The sequence below is a fragment of the Rhinopithecus bieti genome, unplaced genomic scaffold (genome assembly GCF_001698545.2).
Source record: "Rhinopithecus bieti isolate Rb0 unplaced genomic scaffold, ASM169854v2 scaffold_18688, whole genome shotgun sequence".
Lineage (NCBI taxonomy): Eukaryota > Metazoa > Chordata > Mammalia > Primates > Cercopithecidae > Rhinopithecus > Rhinopithecus bieti.
In genome coordinates, this window is record NW_016809492.1 from 1,111,684 (window position 1) to 1,129,231 (window position 17,548).

General features: G+C 38.9%; 2 protein-coding genes across 17 annotated transcripts in view; one reads left to right on the forward strand and one right to left on the reverse strand.

Moving 5' to 3' along the window:
• Positions 1-8,013, reverse strand: part of DUS4L (dihydrouridine synthase 4 like) — a 14,084-nt gene extending 6,071 nt beyond the window's left edge. Inside the window, exons 1-4 of one of the 16 annotated variants that reach the window (XM_017889549.1) lie at positions 7,835-7,923; positions 7,124-7,196; positions 4,887-5,023; positions 781-902 (exon numbers count right to left, since the gene is read on the reverse strand). In XM_017889549.1, the coding sequence (XP_017745038.1) occupies positions 781-902; positions 4,887-5,002 (238 nt within the window). In that variant the 5' untranslated portion in view covers positions 5,003-5,023; positions 7,124-7,196; positions 7,835-7,923. The other 15 variants (XM_017889551.1, XM_017889552.1, XM_017889559.1 and 12 more) reach the window with 15 other exon arrangements.
• Positions 8,014-8,052: 39 nt separating this feature from the next.
• The window catches only part of COG5 (component of oligomeric golgi complex 5), a 375,408-nt gene continuing 365,912 nt past the window's right edge, over positions 8,053-17,548 (forward strand). The window contains exons 1-3 of the mRNA XM_017889562.1: positions 8,053-8,239; positions 13,632-13,771; positions 17,085-17,142. Coding sequence (XP_017745051.1) covers positions 8,053-8,239; positions 13,632-13,771; positions 17,085-17,142 — 385 coding nt within the window. The remainder of the gene's footprint in view (positions 8,240-13,631; positions 13,772-17,084; positions 17,143-17,548) is intronic.

The window sequence follows — 17,548 nt, forward strand, 5'->3', positions numbered from 1 at the left end:
AAAAAAAAAAAAAAAAAAAAAAAAAAAAAAAAGATTCATGGCTACAAATATTGAGACCTGAATGAAGAAACATAAACTACAGTTTGCAAGAGAGAGAGAGGGGTCTGGTGTGAGAAGACAGGGTATGTTCAAGGACTTAAAATAACTTAGGAATTTTGAAGGATAAAGTCAGTGGGCGTGGGGAGAAACTGAAGGAAGATGAGGCTGCAGAAGATATATTTAGAGGTCAGATTATGAAAAACTGTATATTATCCTCAGGTGCTGAAATTTTAGTCTTTAAGCCAGTAGCTCTCAACCTTTAACAAGCTCAGAATTACCTGGAAAGCTTTTCAAAACACAGATTGCTGGACCACATATCCAGAATTTCTGATTTAGTATACCTGTAAATCTCCCTTTCTAACAAGTTTCCAGATAATACTGATGCTGCTGGTCTGGGGATCACACCTTGTGAACAATGAGAGGAAAATTTACATTTTCAATAGGTCACTTGGAGGATAGTTTGGAATGGTACAAGACTAGAGGCAGTGTGACAGGCATCTACTCTAATAGCCCTAGTGAGAGGGGAGGGTTTCAAAGTGGCCTTAATGCTTTGGTATATACACTGATAGTTTACAAGGCATTCAGTAATAACAGGTAAAAAATACTTATTAAAAACACTAAAGAACTAAAACTTTTTCATATAAAATCTCTAAATTGTGTTGTTTCTGATTAGACAAGATAGTTGAGTTTGTAAACAAATTTAAAAAGTTTTACAAAGTCAGTACACTTGGTTTCACATACCTTGGTTTGTGGTAAATTCACTGTCTCTGGCTTTTATAGATTTGACAAAATCAGCGGCAACTATCATTGGTGTATAACACAGATCACAACTGTATTTTCTTACTAGTGTCCTAAAAGCCAACCTGTGAGCATATAAAACCTTAATTATGCATTTAGAAACACCACAAACATATTTTAGTGCATTGTTAAATATTTATCAGAGAAAGTTCTACCTACGGGGAGATGGAGGATACTTTTCCCTATTATTCCTGCTAAGTATTACTAAAAACCCTGGATATTATATACAAAACAAACACAAGAAAATTTTGAAAGGTGAAGAAAAGATGGCCAGACAGGCTAGTGACCTCAGGACCTGAGGAATGACAGGGTGGTGAGTTCTCTGGATTTTATTTTTGTCTCAAATATCCTAGACTTGAAGAAGCTGGCCAACTGGAAACAACAATGGATGCAGACAAAACCAGCCCCAACAAAAGCCTTCTCTAACCAAGGGACCAGGAAAATGTTCTGTCTGACCTAGTAAGACAGAAATCTCTTAGACAGTTCTACTCCAGCCAAATACTGTAGAAAAAGCTATGGGTTTATCTCCATTAGCAAAGGCCAAGTGGGAATCCTAGACTTCTACCCTCCAAAGGCTGTTAACAAGGTGCTCCAACATTCTACTGAGATGATGTCCGAGAAGGCCAGGTAAGGATTTGAAACTTTCATCTCTGGTGGCCAGTGAGGTCACTCCCAGCCCAGTGGTATCAGTGGAGGCCACAAGGGGAGCCTGGACTTTCATGCCTGCCAGCAGTAATGAAGCACTCCTCTTCCTCACTGCTTGGTGTGGTATCAGAGGAGGCATAGTGGAGAGCCAGGACTTTCATTATTGCCCAGCATATATGAGGCTACCCTCACCATGGGGAACTGTAACTATCATCCCTGTCCAGCAGTAATGAGGAGCTCCTCACCTACCAGATGTTGAAGGAGGCCAAGTGAAGAACTTGGACTTCTATCAGATAGTAATGAGGTGGCACCACTCCCCTAATCATTCCTTGCTGGAGTGTTGTCAGAAAAAGCCGGTTAAAACAGAATGTTCAATAGTCAAAATCAATTAATCCATCATATTAACAGGCTAAATAATAAAAAGCACATGATCATGTAGATGCAGAAAAGGCATTTGACAAAATACCCATACGTACTAAAAAAAAAGCTAACTCTAGAAAACCAGAAGTAGAGGGAACCTTCCTCAGTTTGATAAAGTGCATCCATAAAATTCCTACAGAACATTTTTGCCTTAGACAGGAACAAGGTAAGGAAGTCTGCTCTTATCACCCTTATTCAACACAGCACTGAAACTTTTAGTCAGTGCAATAAGGCATGATAAAGAACAAAAGGTACATGATCAAAAGGAAGAAATCCAACTGTCCTTATTTGCAGATGACATGGTTGTCTATATAGACTCTGAAGGAATTTACAAAAAAACTAGAACCAAGAAGTGAGTTTAGCAAGTTTTCAGGATATAAGATCAACATACAAAAATCTATTTCTATGTGCTAGCAATAAACATGTGAACACCAAAAATTAAAAATTCTATTTACAAACATGCTCAAAACAAACCCAGGTGTCTTATAAACATGTACAGAACTTGTAACCTGAAAACTACACAAAACTGTTGATAGAAATCAAAGAAAATCTCAATCAATGGAAAGACATATTGTGTTCATGGATTGGGAGACTCAACACAGTAAGAAAGTCAGTTCTTCCCAAGTTGAGGTATAGGTTTCACACAGGTCTTATGAAAATTCCAGCAAGGTTTTTTGCAGAGATAGACAAGGTCATTCTAAAATTTATTTGTAAAGCAAGGGAACTAGAATAGCTAAAACAATTTTGAAAAAGTAAATAAATTGGGAAGAACCAGTCTACCTGATTTCAATACATATTATAGAGCTATATAGTAAAACTGTGGTATTGGCAGGGAAAAAGATACAAGATCAATGGAACAAAATAGAAAATGCTGATTTCTCATGAAGAAGCAAATAATTAAATAGAGGAGAGATAGCCTTTCTTTTTTTTATTATCTTTTTTGAGATGGAGTTTTACTCTTGTTGCCCAGGCTGGAGTGCAATGGCGCGATCTTGGCTCACTGCAACCTTCACCTCCCAGGCTCAAGCGATTTTCCTGTTTCAGCCTCCCAGCAGCTGGGACTATTGGCATGCACCACCATGCTGACTAATTTTTGTATTTAGTAGAGATGGGGTTTCACCATGTTGGACAGGCTGGTCTAGAACTCCTGACCTCAAATGATCTGCCCACCTCGGCCTCCCAAAGTGCTGGGATAAGGATTTGATGGCGTGAGCCACCTTGCCTGGCCCATAGCCTTTCAAAAATGGTGCTGGAGTAATTGGACACCCATAGGCAACCTAACCTAAGCCTCACACTTACGTAAAAGTTAATGCAAAATTGATCATGGACTTAAATGCAAAACATAAAACTATAAAACTTTTAGGGAAAAAAACTGAGGAGAAAATATTCAGGATCTGGAGCTACATAAAGGTTTCTTACACTTGACATCAAAAGCACAATTTACAAAAGGAAAAATTGATAAGTTAGACTTCATTAAAATGAAACTTTTGTTCTGCAAATGATCCTGTTAAGAGCATGAAAAGACAAGCCATATACAGGGAGAAAATATGTGCAAATCACATATCTGACAAAGCAGAATATATATCTAGAGTATATAAATAACTCTCAGCACTCAATAGAAAACAAGAAAACATATGGATAAAAGCACTTGAATAGATACTTATACAAAGACAACATACAAATGGCCAATAAACACACAAAAAGATGTTCAGCATCATTAATCATTAGGGAAATGCAAATTAAAACTGCAATGAGATACCACTTCATACCCATTAGGATGATTATAACAATAAAAAAAACAAAACTCCCAGAATATAACAAGTGTTGATGAGGATGTAGAGAAATTAAAACTCTTGTTCACTGCTGCTGGTAAGGTAACATGGTGCAGCTGCTATGGAAAGCAGTATAGTAGCTGCTCAAAAAATTAAACATAGAATCACCATATGATCCAGCAATTCTACTTCTGGGTACACAGTCAAAAAAGAATTGAAAGCAGAGTTTCAGAGACCTGTTATGAACCATGGGTACTTGTATATGGGTATTTGTACACCCATAGTTCATGAAAGTATTGTTTGCAATAGCCAAAAGGTGGAAGTTATCTTGTGTTCTATCAATATATGAATGGATATCAACAGATGAATGGATAAACAAAATATACATAAAATGGAATATTATTCAGCCTTAAAAGGAACAATAGTCTGATATATGCTACAACATGAATGAACCTTGAGGATGTTATGCTGCCTAAAATATTAGCAAAATAAATCCAGTTTTGAACAAATACATGTAAGACTTATATGAGGTACCTAGAGTAGTGAAATTCATAGAGGGAGAAAGTAGAATAATGGTTGCCAGGGGCTGCTGTAGGTAACAGTGGAATGGGGAGTTATAGTTTAATGTGTATAGAATTTCCATCTTCTAAGATGAAAAGAGTTTTAGAGATCAGATGCACAACAATGTGAATGCAATTAACACTACTGAACTGTATTCTTAAAAATGATTGAGAGGTAAATTTTATGTTACGTATATTTTATAACAAACTTTTTTAAAAAAACAACTCAATAGTAAAAGAGCAAACAATCCAATTAGAAGATGAGCAAAATATATGAAGAAATATTTCTTCGAAAACTGAACACACCACTACCTCAGGACCCAGTAATTGCACTATTTGTCCCAAGACTTAAGTTCACATAAAAATCTACACATCAATACTTATATCTATTTAGTATACACTATATACTTATAGGTAGGAGTTACAACCACCACCATTTTTATAGATATAAAAAGTGCAGCTCAGAGAGGTTGTTTACTCAGGATCACATATATACTAGGCAAGTAGTAGCATCATGACTCAATTCTAAATCATGATTCCAAAGCTAGGAGTTTGAAGTTCCCATATGGTGGTGGTCTTACAGTACTTTTAAAAAGTCAGAGCATAAAAGGGAAATTTCATCTTAGTTCATTAACCATTTAGCAACACTTACTTTGAATATCGAACCATTGGGGCACAGACTTTTACCAGCTGTCCAGAATGAAACATTTCTATGGGATCTTTTTTTCTTTCTTGACATATTGTGGTTTGCATGCAGTCACTCTTCATTAATACAGACTTGTTTCAAATCTGAAAAAGACAGTAAGCTTGTATAGAGAAAATATGCTTTCACTATATTAATTCCATTCTAACAATTTCAACTGCCAACAATGTGTATTTTTTATCAGGCTTGTGGGCTTGGAAATTTTTTTATTAATAGCTTCTTTTCACAGTATCCAATATGACACTATAGAATGCTGCCTCTATTTGTAAGATAAATAGATGTGGAAAACTACCCAAGATAGTTGTGCAAAAACAAGATGTAGAAAACAATATTTTTTCCCTAGTTTACCATGTTGTAAGTTTTCAGGTTATTTAAACATTTTTTACATGCTACTTTGTTGGGATTGGTAAGCCAAGAAATTTGGTTTATTTTATATATAATACTCGACTAGCATTTGGAAATATCTTGTTTTATTCAGGAAAGTTAAATGGCATTAATAGAGCAACTCTAGTCAGTGTTTCAAAAGATATCCTGGTGCTTTTATTGTAATTCTTGAATCCTGTTGTCTGTGAATCAGAAGATAAACAAACATTAATTACTTTTAAACATTTTAATGTGATATTATCTAGTGAAAATTTCAATTATAATTCTACAATTGCATTCTAAATCACTTTTATACCCCAAGAGGTACAGGTACAAGTGATGAAATTATGGAGTTTATAAATGTTTTATATTTGCTATACTTAAAATCCTACCATTTCACAGTGTTGGTTACTTTTCATATTCCAGTTTTTGGCCTTAGTAATTTAGAAACAGATATGTATGAAGGAAAAATGAAACAGAAAAAAATAAAAAAAAAAGAATCGGATATGGGCCAACTTTAGAACGGTCTAATTGCTCAAACTTTAGAGTCTTTAACCTTTAGGCAAAGAGTTGAAATTAAAAATAGCCAAAGTACTTAAGGATGTCAGGGTCTTGCAAGAAACTGCTGGAAGCACCAATATTTAAGTAACAGAGGAAAAGGGGAGAGCAAAAAAGACTGAAGATGAACTTTGGAGCTGGGAGGAATAAACCTAAAGAGTGATACTCAGAAACCAAGAGAGAGACCATTATGAAGGAAGGAGGGGATAGGTATCTTAAACATCAAAGTAAGGCAAAAATAAAGGGTGCAATGGCAACAAGGTCATTAGTGATTTTAGCAAGAATTATTTCATTTTTATCCACTCCTGCAGTCATAGTAAATGGCATACAGAACGCCTCAATATTTATTTGCTTAAAGAATAAATCAGTAGCTTTCAGGGGGCTGGGCTCACACCTGTAAACTCAGTATTTTGGGAGGCCAAGGCAGGAGTTCCAGACCAGCTTGGGCAATATAGTGAGACTCCCATCTCTAAAAAAAAATTATAAAAATTAGCTGGGCGTGGCAGCAAGCACCTGTGGTCTCAGCTACTCTAGAAGCTTAGGCAGAAGGATCCCTTGAGCCCAGAAGGTTGAGGCTGCAGTGAGCCATGATCCTGCCACTGCACTCCAGCCTGGGTGACAGAGCTAGACCCCAACTCAACAAAACAAAACAAAACAATCGGTAGCTTTCAACTTTAGTTGTATACTACAATGAACTGGGGAGCTTTTAAGAATTAGGATGCCCAAGCCATACCCTAGACCAATTAAATCCAAATGTCTGGGCTCAGGATGCAGGCATCAGTGTTTTTATTAAAGCTCTTCAGGTAATTTCAATGTGCAGCTAAGCTTGGAATTACCGGAATAAGTAAATCCAAAGATTCCAAAGCACCTGGTACAATTGTTTGTTTAAATGGGTTCCTGCCTTACCTATTAGCTCCTTTTAGGATATGGATTGAGTCTTATGTTTGTAAACTCATGAGAGCATGCAGAGTAGGGGGGTCAAAACTTTCACTCTATGAATGAATATTATTCACTCTTCTAAAATCTTCCACTGGGGGGAATAAAGTCAAGGAAGGAAAAATAATTCCTAATCCACAAGTAATGAATGAATCACTCCTATTCCCATCATGACTAAGATCTTACATACTAGGGAAAATCCTCTGAGACAAAGAGAGCATAATGCAGTGTAGCATAAGACTTGCTTACCTGAGGTGTTATGAGTATGAAATGCATTTAGATTTATAAAATACTTAGAACAGCGATAAGCACAGGATAAGCAGTAGCACCTTTTTGAAACAGAATGTAGAAAACCACGTAGCTCTGGAACTGGACAAAATTGGTTTCCTGGATACATACCTACTGTACAAAATGAAAAAGTCATATTACAGTTTCTTTTTGCGAAGAAGCTTAAGACTTTCTTGCATACTTGTGGTTGATTGACCCTGTTAATTTATCAGTATTTATCTTAGAAGAAAAAAATCTAGGTAAAAAATGCGAACGTATTAGCTGAGAAGATACAATGGGAACCAACCTGATGCTCTTACAGCCTCAATACCGTTAGTTGAGATATAGACAATCTATCAGTTTGTAATTAAGAAAAAGTCTGGCATGTAGCTCAAAGTGAGGAAGAGGTAGAAAAGGCAAAAGGTCAAAGGTCTCATGGAAGGAAGGAGGGTAGAGACAGTGAGTTTTATTTGTCCTTTTATGGTTCAGTCTTCCTTCTTCATCGAGTCTCCCTAATTCTCTTCACTCTTCATCCCCAGCAATTTTTCTTCCCAAGCATTTCCTGCGGGCTTTTATTACCCCACGAGTGCCAGTCAAGGGGTGGGACAGATACAGCTGTGTAGCAACTAACGCCTGACTCTTGTGAGTGTGGAGGGCAAACGAAGCTCCCTGAAACCTCCGCTCTGCTCTCCTGCCTTACGCCGCACGGCCCCTGTTCTGAGGTTTAATACTTGCTTCACAGATAGGCGCTGCGGCCACGTTCCGGTGCCCACCTTCTCCTTGGCCCGGGCACGACGCCAGCCCAAGAGGCGCGACCCACAGATGCTGCGAAAGACAGAGGAAAGCGCCGGCCGGATGGCCTTGGCTCCGTCGGTGCGCTGGGCGCAGAGCACTCGGACCCCGAGCGCCCACTGCTTGAGTAACCACGCAGCTCCTAGCCAGGCTTAGCCCAGCCGCGGGATAACTCAGTTCGCCAGGCTGGCCTGGAGCCATGGGCTGGTTGGGCGGGCGGCGCCGAGATTCTGCGTCACCACCTGGGCGGGGCCGTTCTGCCGCTGACGACATCAACCCGGCACCTGCCAACATGGAAGGTGGCGACGGTAGCGTCGTTGTGGCTGGCCTCGGGGCTCGAGGTTCTGGAGCGGCTGCAGCGACAGTCCGGGAACTTCTGCAGGACGGTAAGGAGACGGGGTCTGACCAGGTCGTGGGTTTAGGGGTCTGCGCTGCTCCGCACCTGGACAGCGAGGTGTACCCAACCCGTTGCTTTGCAGAAAGTTTTCCAGTCTGAACGTGACCACTCCCCTCCGCCCGGCCCTCTGGCTTGGGTACTGTTCTAGCCAATCTGTTTCCTCTGGGACTGGCTCCCTCTTTTCTGGTGTCTTGGGGACACCTGGTTTCTGTTTGCTCCTCATTTCAACTCGACCCCCCCATGGCTCCAGCTTCCCTGAAGTTTAGGGAGACCAAACCCTGTGGCCCGCGTTGGCAGCCACGGGCTGCTGCCGCAGTTCTTGAACGGGTGTAGCGTTCGAGCTCTTCAAAAGTGTAAGTTCTAGAACAGACGGCAGACGCATGAGGAAGTAGGGCCTTGTTTTAAAGTAGAACTGGTAACGCCTACTCCTTTAACAAATGGACTATACAGGTCACCCCTCTCGCAGCCGGTTTTTTCACCCCCTCCTTTATGAGGCAGTTATCCACAGTGAGACGTTGGGGAAGGTTTGAGGCATTCGTTCAGGTTGAAATTAACCATTTGTACGGAATCTAGCAGTCAGATTTATTGCTAGTCAGTTTGGAAAGAAGTTGCCCAAAATAAAAAAAGTTAGGTATACTTGAAAAGCATATTCAGTTGTGTCAATCCAGTTACCATGTCCCGAATCTCTTATCCTTCAGAATAAAGTTCAAATTTATAAGCATAAAAATAAAGCCCTTCTCAAGTGTTTTTAATTTTTTCTCTAGTGGCCATCGCATTCTACCTTGTACTAAAATCATTTGTATACTTTTTAAAATCTCTTCTGTATGGTGAACTTTTTTTTAATATCCCACAATGTGAATAGCAGTATCTTGCATACAGTAGGTGCAGAATGTTTTTAAAAGTGATCGTCGCAGTTAGAAGCACCTGAACACATTTGAAGATCAAAGTGGGTAATAAATGAAATAAAGTTCTAAATTGTTATTTTCTCTGACTATTGAATATTTTATTGTCATCCTGAATTACATGCTTTCTCATGATAATGTATGTACTTTTGTCAAAAGCAATGATGTTTTCTGAACTATTTTGTGTTGGAAACTAGGTCAGGGTCTCTGTCTAAAACTTGGTTAAACTGAATGTAAATTAAGATACAAGGCACAGACCCTGATATATTTGCAATTGCTCCTGATATATGTGCAATTCTTGCCCTCAAGTAGTTCACCATCTAGTAGAGGAAATAATCTTGTAGAGCTGTAAAGGTAGGTGCTGTAATACAGTGATAATCTTGTAGAGCTGTAAAGGTAGGTGCTGTAATACAGTGATGTAAGATAGCAATTGGATTGTGTATAAAGTAGAGCGTTAATATAGAGGAGAATGATAACTGGGGATTGGGAACTGGTTAGGAAATGTCAGAAAAGGCTTTCTAAGTGGAGACGTTTTAAACTGTAGATAGTACTTCCCCAGGTGAACAGTGGAAGGGACAATACAGTCCAAACACTGGATATATGTTTCAGTAGGATGTATTTCAGGAATTGTAGTCAGTTTTTGGAGGGTAAATAGTCTTCATTTCTGCCTTATGTATTTTCCTCCTTGGTTCTCTGCCGTTCTCCACAGTGATTATTTAAATATTCTTTATCCTTTTCAAACCTTTTCCTTCAAGCTTAACAAATGACTTTCAGCTTCCCTGGGGAGAAAAAAAGGAGCCATCAGATGTGAAGTTTCTCCATTTCTTGCCCATCAAAGCTATAAATTTAACTTCAACCTATAACCATCCGTTGTACCTTTTTCCCCTTGCCTTTTCAATTGCAACAGAAGTGGAGTCTCTGCTCCTTTCTTTCTTTCTTTTTTTTTTTTTGAGACGGAGTCTGGCTCTGTCGCCCAGGCTAGAGCCCAGGCTAGAGCGCCGTGGCGCGATCTTGGCTCACTGTAAGCTCCGCCTCCTGGGTTCGCGCCATTCTCCTGCCTCAGCCTCCCGAATCGCTGTGTTACAGGCGCCCGCCACCATGCCCAGCTAATGTTTTGTATTTTTTTAGTAGAGACGGGGTTTCACCATATTAGTCAGGATGGTCTCGATCTCCTGACCTCGTGATCTGCCCGCCTTGGCCTCCCGAAGTGCTGGGATTACAGGAGTGAGCCACCATGCCCAGCCGAGTCTCTGCCCCTTTCTAAGGATAGTCCCTCCTACTTTGCTCTGGATTTTTTCTTCCTGTTTCCTAGGGACTCAGTCACCCTCAATCTATGCCATTGAAATAACTTTGCAAGGTTTCCAATGACTTTCTTGCACATACAACAAATGGACACTTTTTCGGTCCTTTCCTTTAACTTGTAATAGCATTTAATTCCTTTCTTGAAGTACTTTTCTCATGTGGTTTATGGGTGCTGTGCTTTTAAAAAATTCTTAATTCTCTAGGTGCTCTTTTCCAGGTTCCTGTAGATACTTGTCAGTTCAGTTCTGAATTAAGCGGTCTCTGTTGCCCCTCCCACCCCCAACATTCCTGAGGAAGTAAGCATTTCCAGCAGAAACTTTGATTCACTGTATCAGGGATTTGGCTAATGACAGTATCGAATTGATAGGCTTGGTGAGCACAGATGCATAGTATGAAAATTGGTGAGGTGTTTCCTATATGCCTCCTATGGAAATGAGGAAACTATAAAAGAGAAGCATTATATAATTCATCTCTTTAAAGGCTTTAAGCCCTCAGATGCCACATCCTGTTGTGTTTGATCTTTGTAAGCTCTGTGATACTACTACTACTTACTTTCTTTATCCCTTCTTTTGGCTTTTGCCATTCTTTTTTGTTTCTCTTTCTTTCTCCCTGAGCATTCTTTAGTCTCTTTGATTGCTTTCATTTTCTCTCTCCATCCCCAACTTTCCTATCTTCCTCATTTTCCTGCCTTTCTGTGCATTCTAAAACTTTTTCCTAAATCATCTGGTCTTTTCTGTGGTTTCAGTATGATCTTTACCTGTCTTCTGAATTATAAAACTGTATTTTTAACTGCCTACTGGACATTTCTATCTTAATTTTATTATGATATGCCGTTCCATAACCTGTATGGACATTTCTATTTTGATAGTAAACAAGTAGTGCCAGTTCTATAATACACATGAAAACCTACATATGAACAAATAGTACAAGTTTTACATATGAAAAAATGAAATGGAATCACTTTTTCTATTCTCTCCTAATCTTTTCCCCTGGTAGTCTCTGTATCTGTGTTTACTGTGTTGTTAGGTAAATGTGTGCTTGTTCCCCTTGTAAATTATGAGTTCTTTGGAGGCAGAGGTTTATGTTCATCTTTGTGTGTTCAGTGTCTAGTGGTCTAACTTAGTGTAAAACTAAATTTCCTATATCAGTTACTTAATCAAGAAACTTGGGAATCATCCTTGTTTGTTTTACCTAATCACCCATTTTCAGCTTGTCAGTAAGTCCTACATCCTATGCAGTGTGAATATTTGTCAAATTTGTCACTTTGACTTTCTTAGTGCCACTTATTCAGGTCTTATTCAGGCCTTCATTATGTCACTTAGGCTGTTAACATAGTACTTTACTGGCCTCTGTGGTTGTATTTCTTGGGTGTATTGGTAAATTGGCTTTGTGGGAAAATAGAAAAAGCCCTGATTTTGTAGTGTTTGCTGATTGCCATGGTGTAAATACTCTAACCATCGTAGATTTTAAGATATCTGTGTGAAAGGTCAACTGGCTCACAGAATTCCTGAAAATGTAACAGTCAGTGCTCAAGAGCCGGAAGAGGCAACTTCAGCACATTGCTGTGTGACTAATCCTTTTTCCATCATCCTCTATACAGCTGCCAGGATTATTGTTTTGGAACATAAAGCTGATAGTGCAGTTTCTTGGGTTAAACGAGATATGGTTAAACATTTTGAATGTCTTAAAAACCTCTTTTCAAACTGCCCTCCAATCTTTGGAACCACATCTGTCATTCTTTACCATTTCTGCCCAATATACACGTGCTGCGATCTAGACACACTGAAATCAGTATTCCCCTTATTTCTCAAGATATGCCATGGCATTTGCCACTGCTGAGCCTTCCCTTTGCTTGGAATGGCTTTTTTCATTTGTCTGGCTGATAGGATTCTTAGTTCTGAGAAGCACTTGGCAAATTAGAAGGAAATGTGGTTCTCAGACTTAAAAGTAGCCAAAGTAGCAGTTTCCTTCTTTCATTCCACTACATTTTAAGAGTAATCAAGAGTGTGAGACTTTACTTTTTGTTGTTGTTACCAGAATGATACTATCAGCTGATGTATAGATTTGTTAATTCATGGAACCTGCCGTGTGTCTGGTATTGTTCAGACACTGAAGATGAGTTAGCAAACAAAACAAAGACCTTCTTTTCCTCTTGGAGCATACATTATAGCGGATGTAAACAATTTAGGTTTTCTTATAAGTACTCTATTTTGCTTGTTTCATCATCTCTCTGAAGGCAGCTTTAATTGTATCTACTGTATCATTAGGAGATTTGGTACATGGTTACCATGAGCTCCCTTCTGGGTATCTATTTTTAACTTTCAATTCTCTTAATTTTTCTTTCATCCATAGATTTGTGGATTTCTGCATTGAGGGATATCTTTTTAACATCTAGAATTACTTCTGTTTTCTGTCTATTAGGGGCCTATTTTAAGCAGCTTTTCTTTCTGTTAACATATTTCACCCGTAAATCCTAAATTTCAGTAATACCTATAAATTTATATTTCCTATTGTTACTAAAATTCCAGATTCACTTTGCTATAACAGTATTTGTGTATTGATCTAGAGATATCTGAGGCCATAAATATTTTATATATATAGCCAATTTTCCTGTTGTCTTTTCACTGGCAATGATCTTGTTGTCTTGCACTAATAGTTATAGCTAGTAGTTATTTTTTTTGTTTTTTGGTTTTTTTTGAGATGGAGTCTCGCTCTGTCACCCAGGCTGGAGTGCAATGGCACGATCTTGGCTCACTGCAACCTCTGTCTCCCGAGTTCAAGCTATTCTTCTGCTTCAGCCTGCCGAGTAGCTGGGATTACAGGCACCCGCCATCATGCCCAGCTAATTTTTGTATTTTTGTAGAGACGGGGTTTCACCATGTTGGACAGGCTGGTCTTGAACACCTGACCTCAGGTGATCCACCCGCTCCAGCCTCCCAAAGTGCTGGGATTACAGGCATGAGCCACTGCGCCTGACCAGTAGTTATGTTTTTAATCTCTTTCTCAATGTTATACTTCTTTTTGGGTCATGATAAAAGTAAGCATTAAGCAGTGTAGTGGAGTAGTTCAGAGTATGGGATCAAAAGATGTTAATTATGATTATAATTGTTCTGTTGTTTAATAACTGGTTTAGTACAGGGTAATTAAGGACTTTTCCTTATTTTTTCCCCAATTCAGAGTGTTATAGTGACTTTTTAAACGAAGACTTTGATGTAAAGACTTATACTTCTCAATCTATTCATCAAGCTGTAATTGCTGAACAACTAGCAAAACTTGCCCAAGGAATCAGTCAGTTGGACAAAGAACTACACTTACAGGTAATTCTGATTTTCAGGGTCCCTACGGATTTTTCAGCCTAAAGTAATAATTTAGCATTTTTGTAATCTTATTAAACACAAATGCATATTTACATGAAGAAGTGCATACTTACCAGTGTGACTTATTTTCAAAGTAAATTTTGAAATTTTCTGTAAACCACTTTTGTTTCTCAAAAAACTAATATACCACCTCACCAAAGCCTTTCATTCATACTTCCTGTTCACCACCTTAACTGCTGTGCAACTAATTTAATGGGCAAAAAATAGGATGTGTTCGATAAAGATAATAGAAAATGGAATTTTGGAAGTAAAACAATATGAATAAGAAAAATTGGGATGTTACATTGGCAATTCATACTTTATAAGCACAAAATGTAGCATTTGCTGAAATTACAGAAAGTTGATAAATGTTATTCTGAGTAGGATACAATATGAGAAGTTAGGAGACGGGTCCTACTTTTAGCTATGCTGTTAACTGACTTTAATCTCACTTAATGTCTTTTGAGTCTAGCTTTTTTGTTTGTTTTTTTTAATCTATCAGATGGGTTGGAATAAGCAAGAGGAAGAGGAGACTGTAGTAGATAACTTTGAAGATTCCTTCCTCTCCTAAAATTGTGTAATTTTTATAGGGCGATTTTATGGTATAATTTCTAGTGTTGCCTTTGATGGAGTGGGTATTTAATACCTATTTAAATGAATGAACGTATGTATGAAACATCAATCGTTTACCAGGAAACATAGATTTGGTATAACCTGAGACATATCCACTTGATCTTTTTTGTGTCTTAGTTTCTTTGAGTAGCTTAGATAGGACTGGGATGACTTCTAAGGTCATTTTAACTCTAAAAGTCTGATTATATATAATTTGATTTCAATCTTTATTGACAGATATTTAGAAAACACGTTTAGGCCAGGCGCAGTGGCTCATGCCTGTAACCCCAGCACTTTGGGAGGCCAAGGTGGGAGGATCACGAGGTCAGGAGTTCCAGACCAGCCTGGCCAACAGGCACTACCCCATCTCTACTAAAAATACAGAAATTAACTGGGCGTGGTGGCGGGTGCCTGTAATCCCAGCTACTTGGGAGGCTGAGGCAGGAGAATCACTTCAACCTGGGAAGTGGAGCTTGCAGTGAGCCGAGATCGTGCCATTGCACTCAAGCCTGGGCAACAACAGCAAGACTCCGTCTCAAAAAAGAAAGAAAGAGAGAGAGAGAGAGAGAGAGAGAGAGAGAAGTTATAGTAGCCTAGGATGTGAAGTAGAGGAAGTCTGGGAGTCCCAGTAGTCTATATCAGTGAGATGTCTAAAACTGTAAAAGATTTACTCTTAGGGTTTAGTGCAGGAACTAGAAATCACTCTAAGAAAGACACTTCATACAGAGAGTTTGGATACTTATAAAATTGTTGGGTGAATAGCTAGTGGACTGAGTTGAAGGAACTACCACAGATGCTATATAGAGGCCTGGAAGTACCTGTTCTTACCTTCCATGCCAGTGCTAAAATTCTGCTTCTAGATACCTGATGACTAAATACTGGAGTGGTCAATGTGGTTCTCTTAATTGTGTCTAAATTCTCAGGTCTCAGAACCTTTATTACTAGCTGAAACAGTAAGCTTTCCTCTCTTTCTCTTTTTTTTTTTTTTTTTTTTTTTGAGACAGAGTCTTGCTCTGTCACCCAGGCTGGAGTACAGTGGCGCAGTCTCGGCTCACTGCAAACTCTGTCTCCCGGGTTCAAGTGATTCTTGTGCCTCAGCCTCATGAGTAGCTGGGATTACACGTGTGCACCACCACACATGGCTAATTTTTTTATATTTTTAGTAGAGACAGGATTTCACCATGTTGGCCAGGCTGGTCTCGAACTCCTGACCTCAAATGAGTCACCCATCTCGGCCTCACAAAGTGCTGGGATTACGGATGTGAGCCACTGTGCCTGGCCTAGCTTTCCTCTCTCTTGTCTTCCACAAGTCTTGGAAAAATCATTTAATTGGTTGCAAGGGAGTCTATGAAACTATAGTTTCAGGCTTTTTAACCTTACCAAAGTATTACTAGTGATAAAAGAGAATAGATAATTTTAAGAAAGTTTGTCTTGTTAAGATGGACATATTGAGGACCGTATCCGTAGACTAGGAAAAATTTGGACATCTTCTGGGAACCTTACAAGTAACAGACTGAGATGACCAAGAGTAATACTTTGAGTAGATATGAGAGAAAGATACTTGACAGAATGACAGTGGTATCTGAAACAGGACAAAGTGGAGGATTTAGGGGTTCCAGTGAATTAATCTTTGGTGATAAAGAACTTCAGTCAGCAAACTAGACATGAAACTTCGTATTCATTGGAATAAAAGGCACACAATAATAAGGATTCCTGCATTATTCTAAAGATTTGCATGATTTCTTGATGTTTCTGGGAATCTGTTGCATGTGGCCTTTAACTTGTAACCTTCTTGGTTTTTTTGTTCTGGCCATCTGCAGTGCCCTAATTTTCATGAAAGTATCAAACATCTATAGGGAAAAGGATTTGCTGTGGGTGTGTGACACTGGGAAACTGGAAGCAGAGAGATGTTCAGGTATAGGTGAGCACTGAGTGCTGTATCTTTCCAGAGTAGGATGTGGCCTTGGTGGTGCTGAATCAAATTCAAGAACAAAGAGAACCTGATGTTTGAAAATATTCTTTAAAGGGAAAACATAGTAATGGTGTGGCAACAATGAGCTGGTTTTTTACATTTTTTGGCACAACTCCACTTGTGCATCTTATTAAGATAGCAAGGGGCTTACCTGAATGTTTGTGTTCCCCTAACATTCATATGTTGAAACTTAATCTCCAATATAGTATTAAGAGCTGGGGGCTCTGGGAGGTGATTAGTGCCCTTCTAAGAGAGGCCCGAGGAAGCTTGTTTGCCCCTTCCACCATGTGAAGATAGATACAAGGTACCATCTATGAGGAATGGGTTCTCACCAGATGCTGAATTTGCCAGTGCCTTGTTGTTGGACTTCCCAACCCCTAGAACTGTGAGCAATAAAAATTTCTTCTGTTTGTAAATTACCCAGTCTAAGGTATTTTGTGTTTGTAGTCCAAACAGACTAAGACAGTGCTAAGAAAAGGCTTTAACTCCTCTTGCTCTGTGTTGAACTGTAAATGTATGTGTGTTCCTGCTTATAACTCATCTCAGACACACCTTAAAAACCTGTGTTTTTTTCTTTGGTATTTGTATTTGCCTCATTTCTACTCCAAGCGAGACCTTCCATTCTACATTGTGGTTACAAGGAAAAATATCTAACAGAGCAAAAGCTAATCATTTGTTTTTGATTTTCAGGTTGTTGCAAGACATGAAGATTTACTGGCACAAGCAACTGGGATTGAGTCGTTGGAAGGTATATTTCTATTAACTGCTAGAGATTATGTAGAACTAGACTAGGGCTTGGCAAGCTTTGGCAAGCTACTTTGGATGGGAAGTATTTTAGACTTTGCCAGCCACATAGTCTCTGTTGCAACTACTAAACTCTGCCATTGTAGAGTGAAAGTAGCCAGATAATATGAAAACAAATGTGTGTGGCTATGTTTCAGTAAAACTTTAGTAAAACTTTGCTGGCCCCTGAGCTAAATGATTTGGGTTCAGATCCTTGTTTTACTGCTTACTAGGTGTTTGACTTTGGGCAAGTTAGTTAACCCTTGTCTGCCTCAGTTTTCCTATTTGTAAAAGAGTATAATATGTACTAACATAGCATTATTCTGAGGATTAAATGAATTTGCAAGATACTTAGAACAATGCCTGCACAT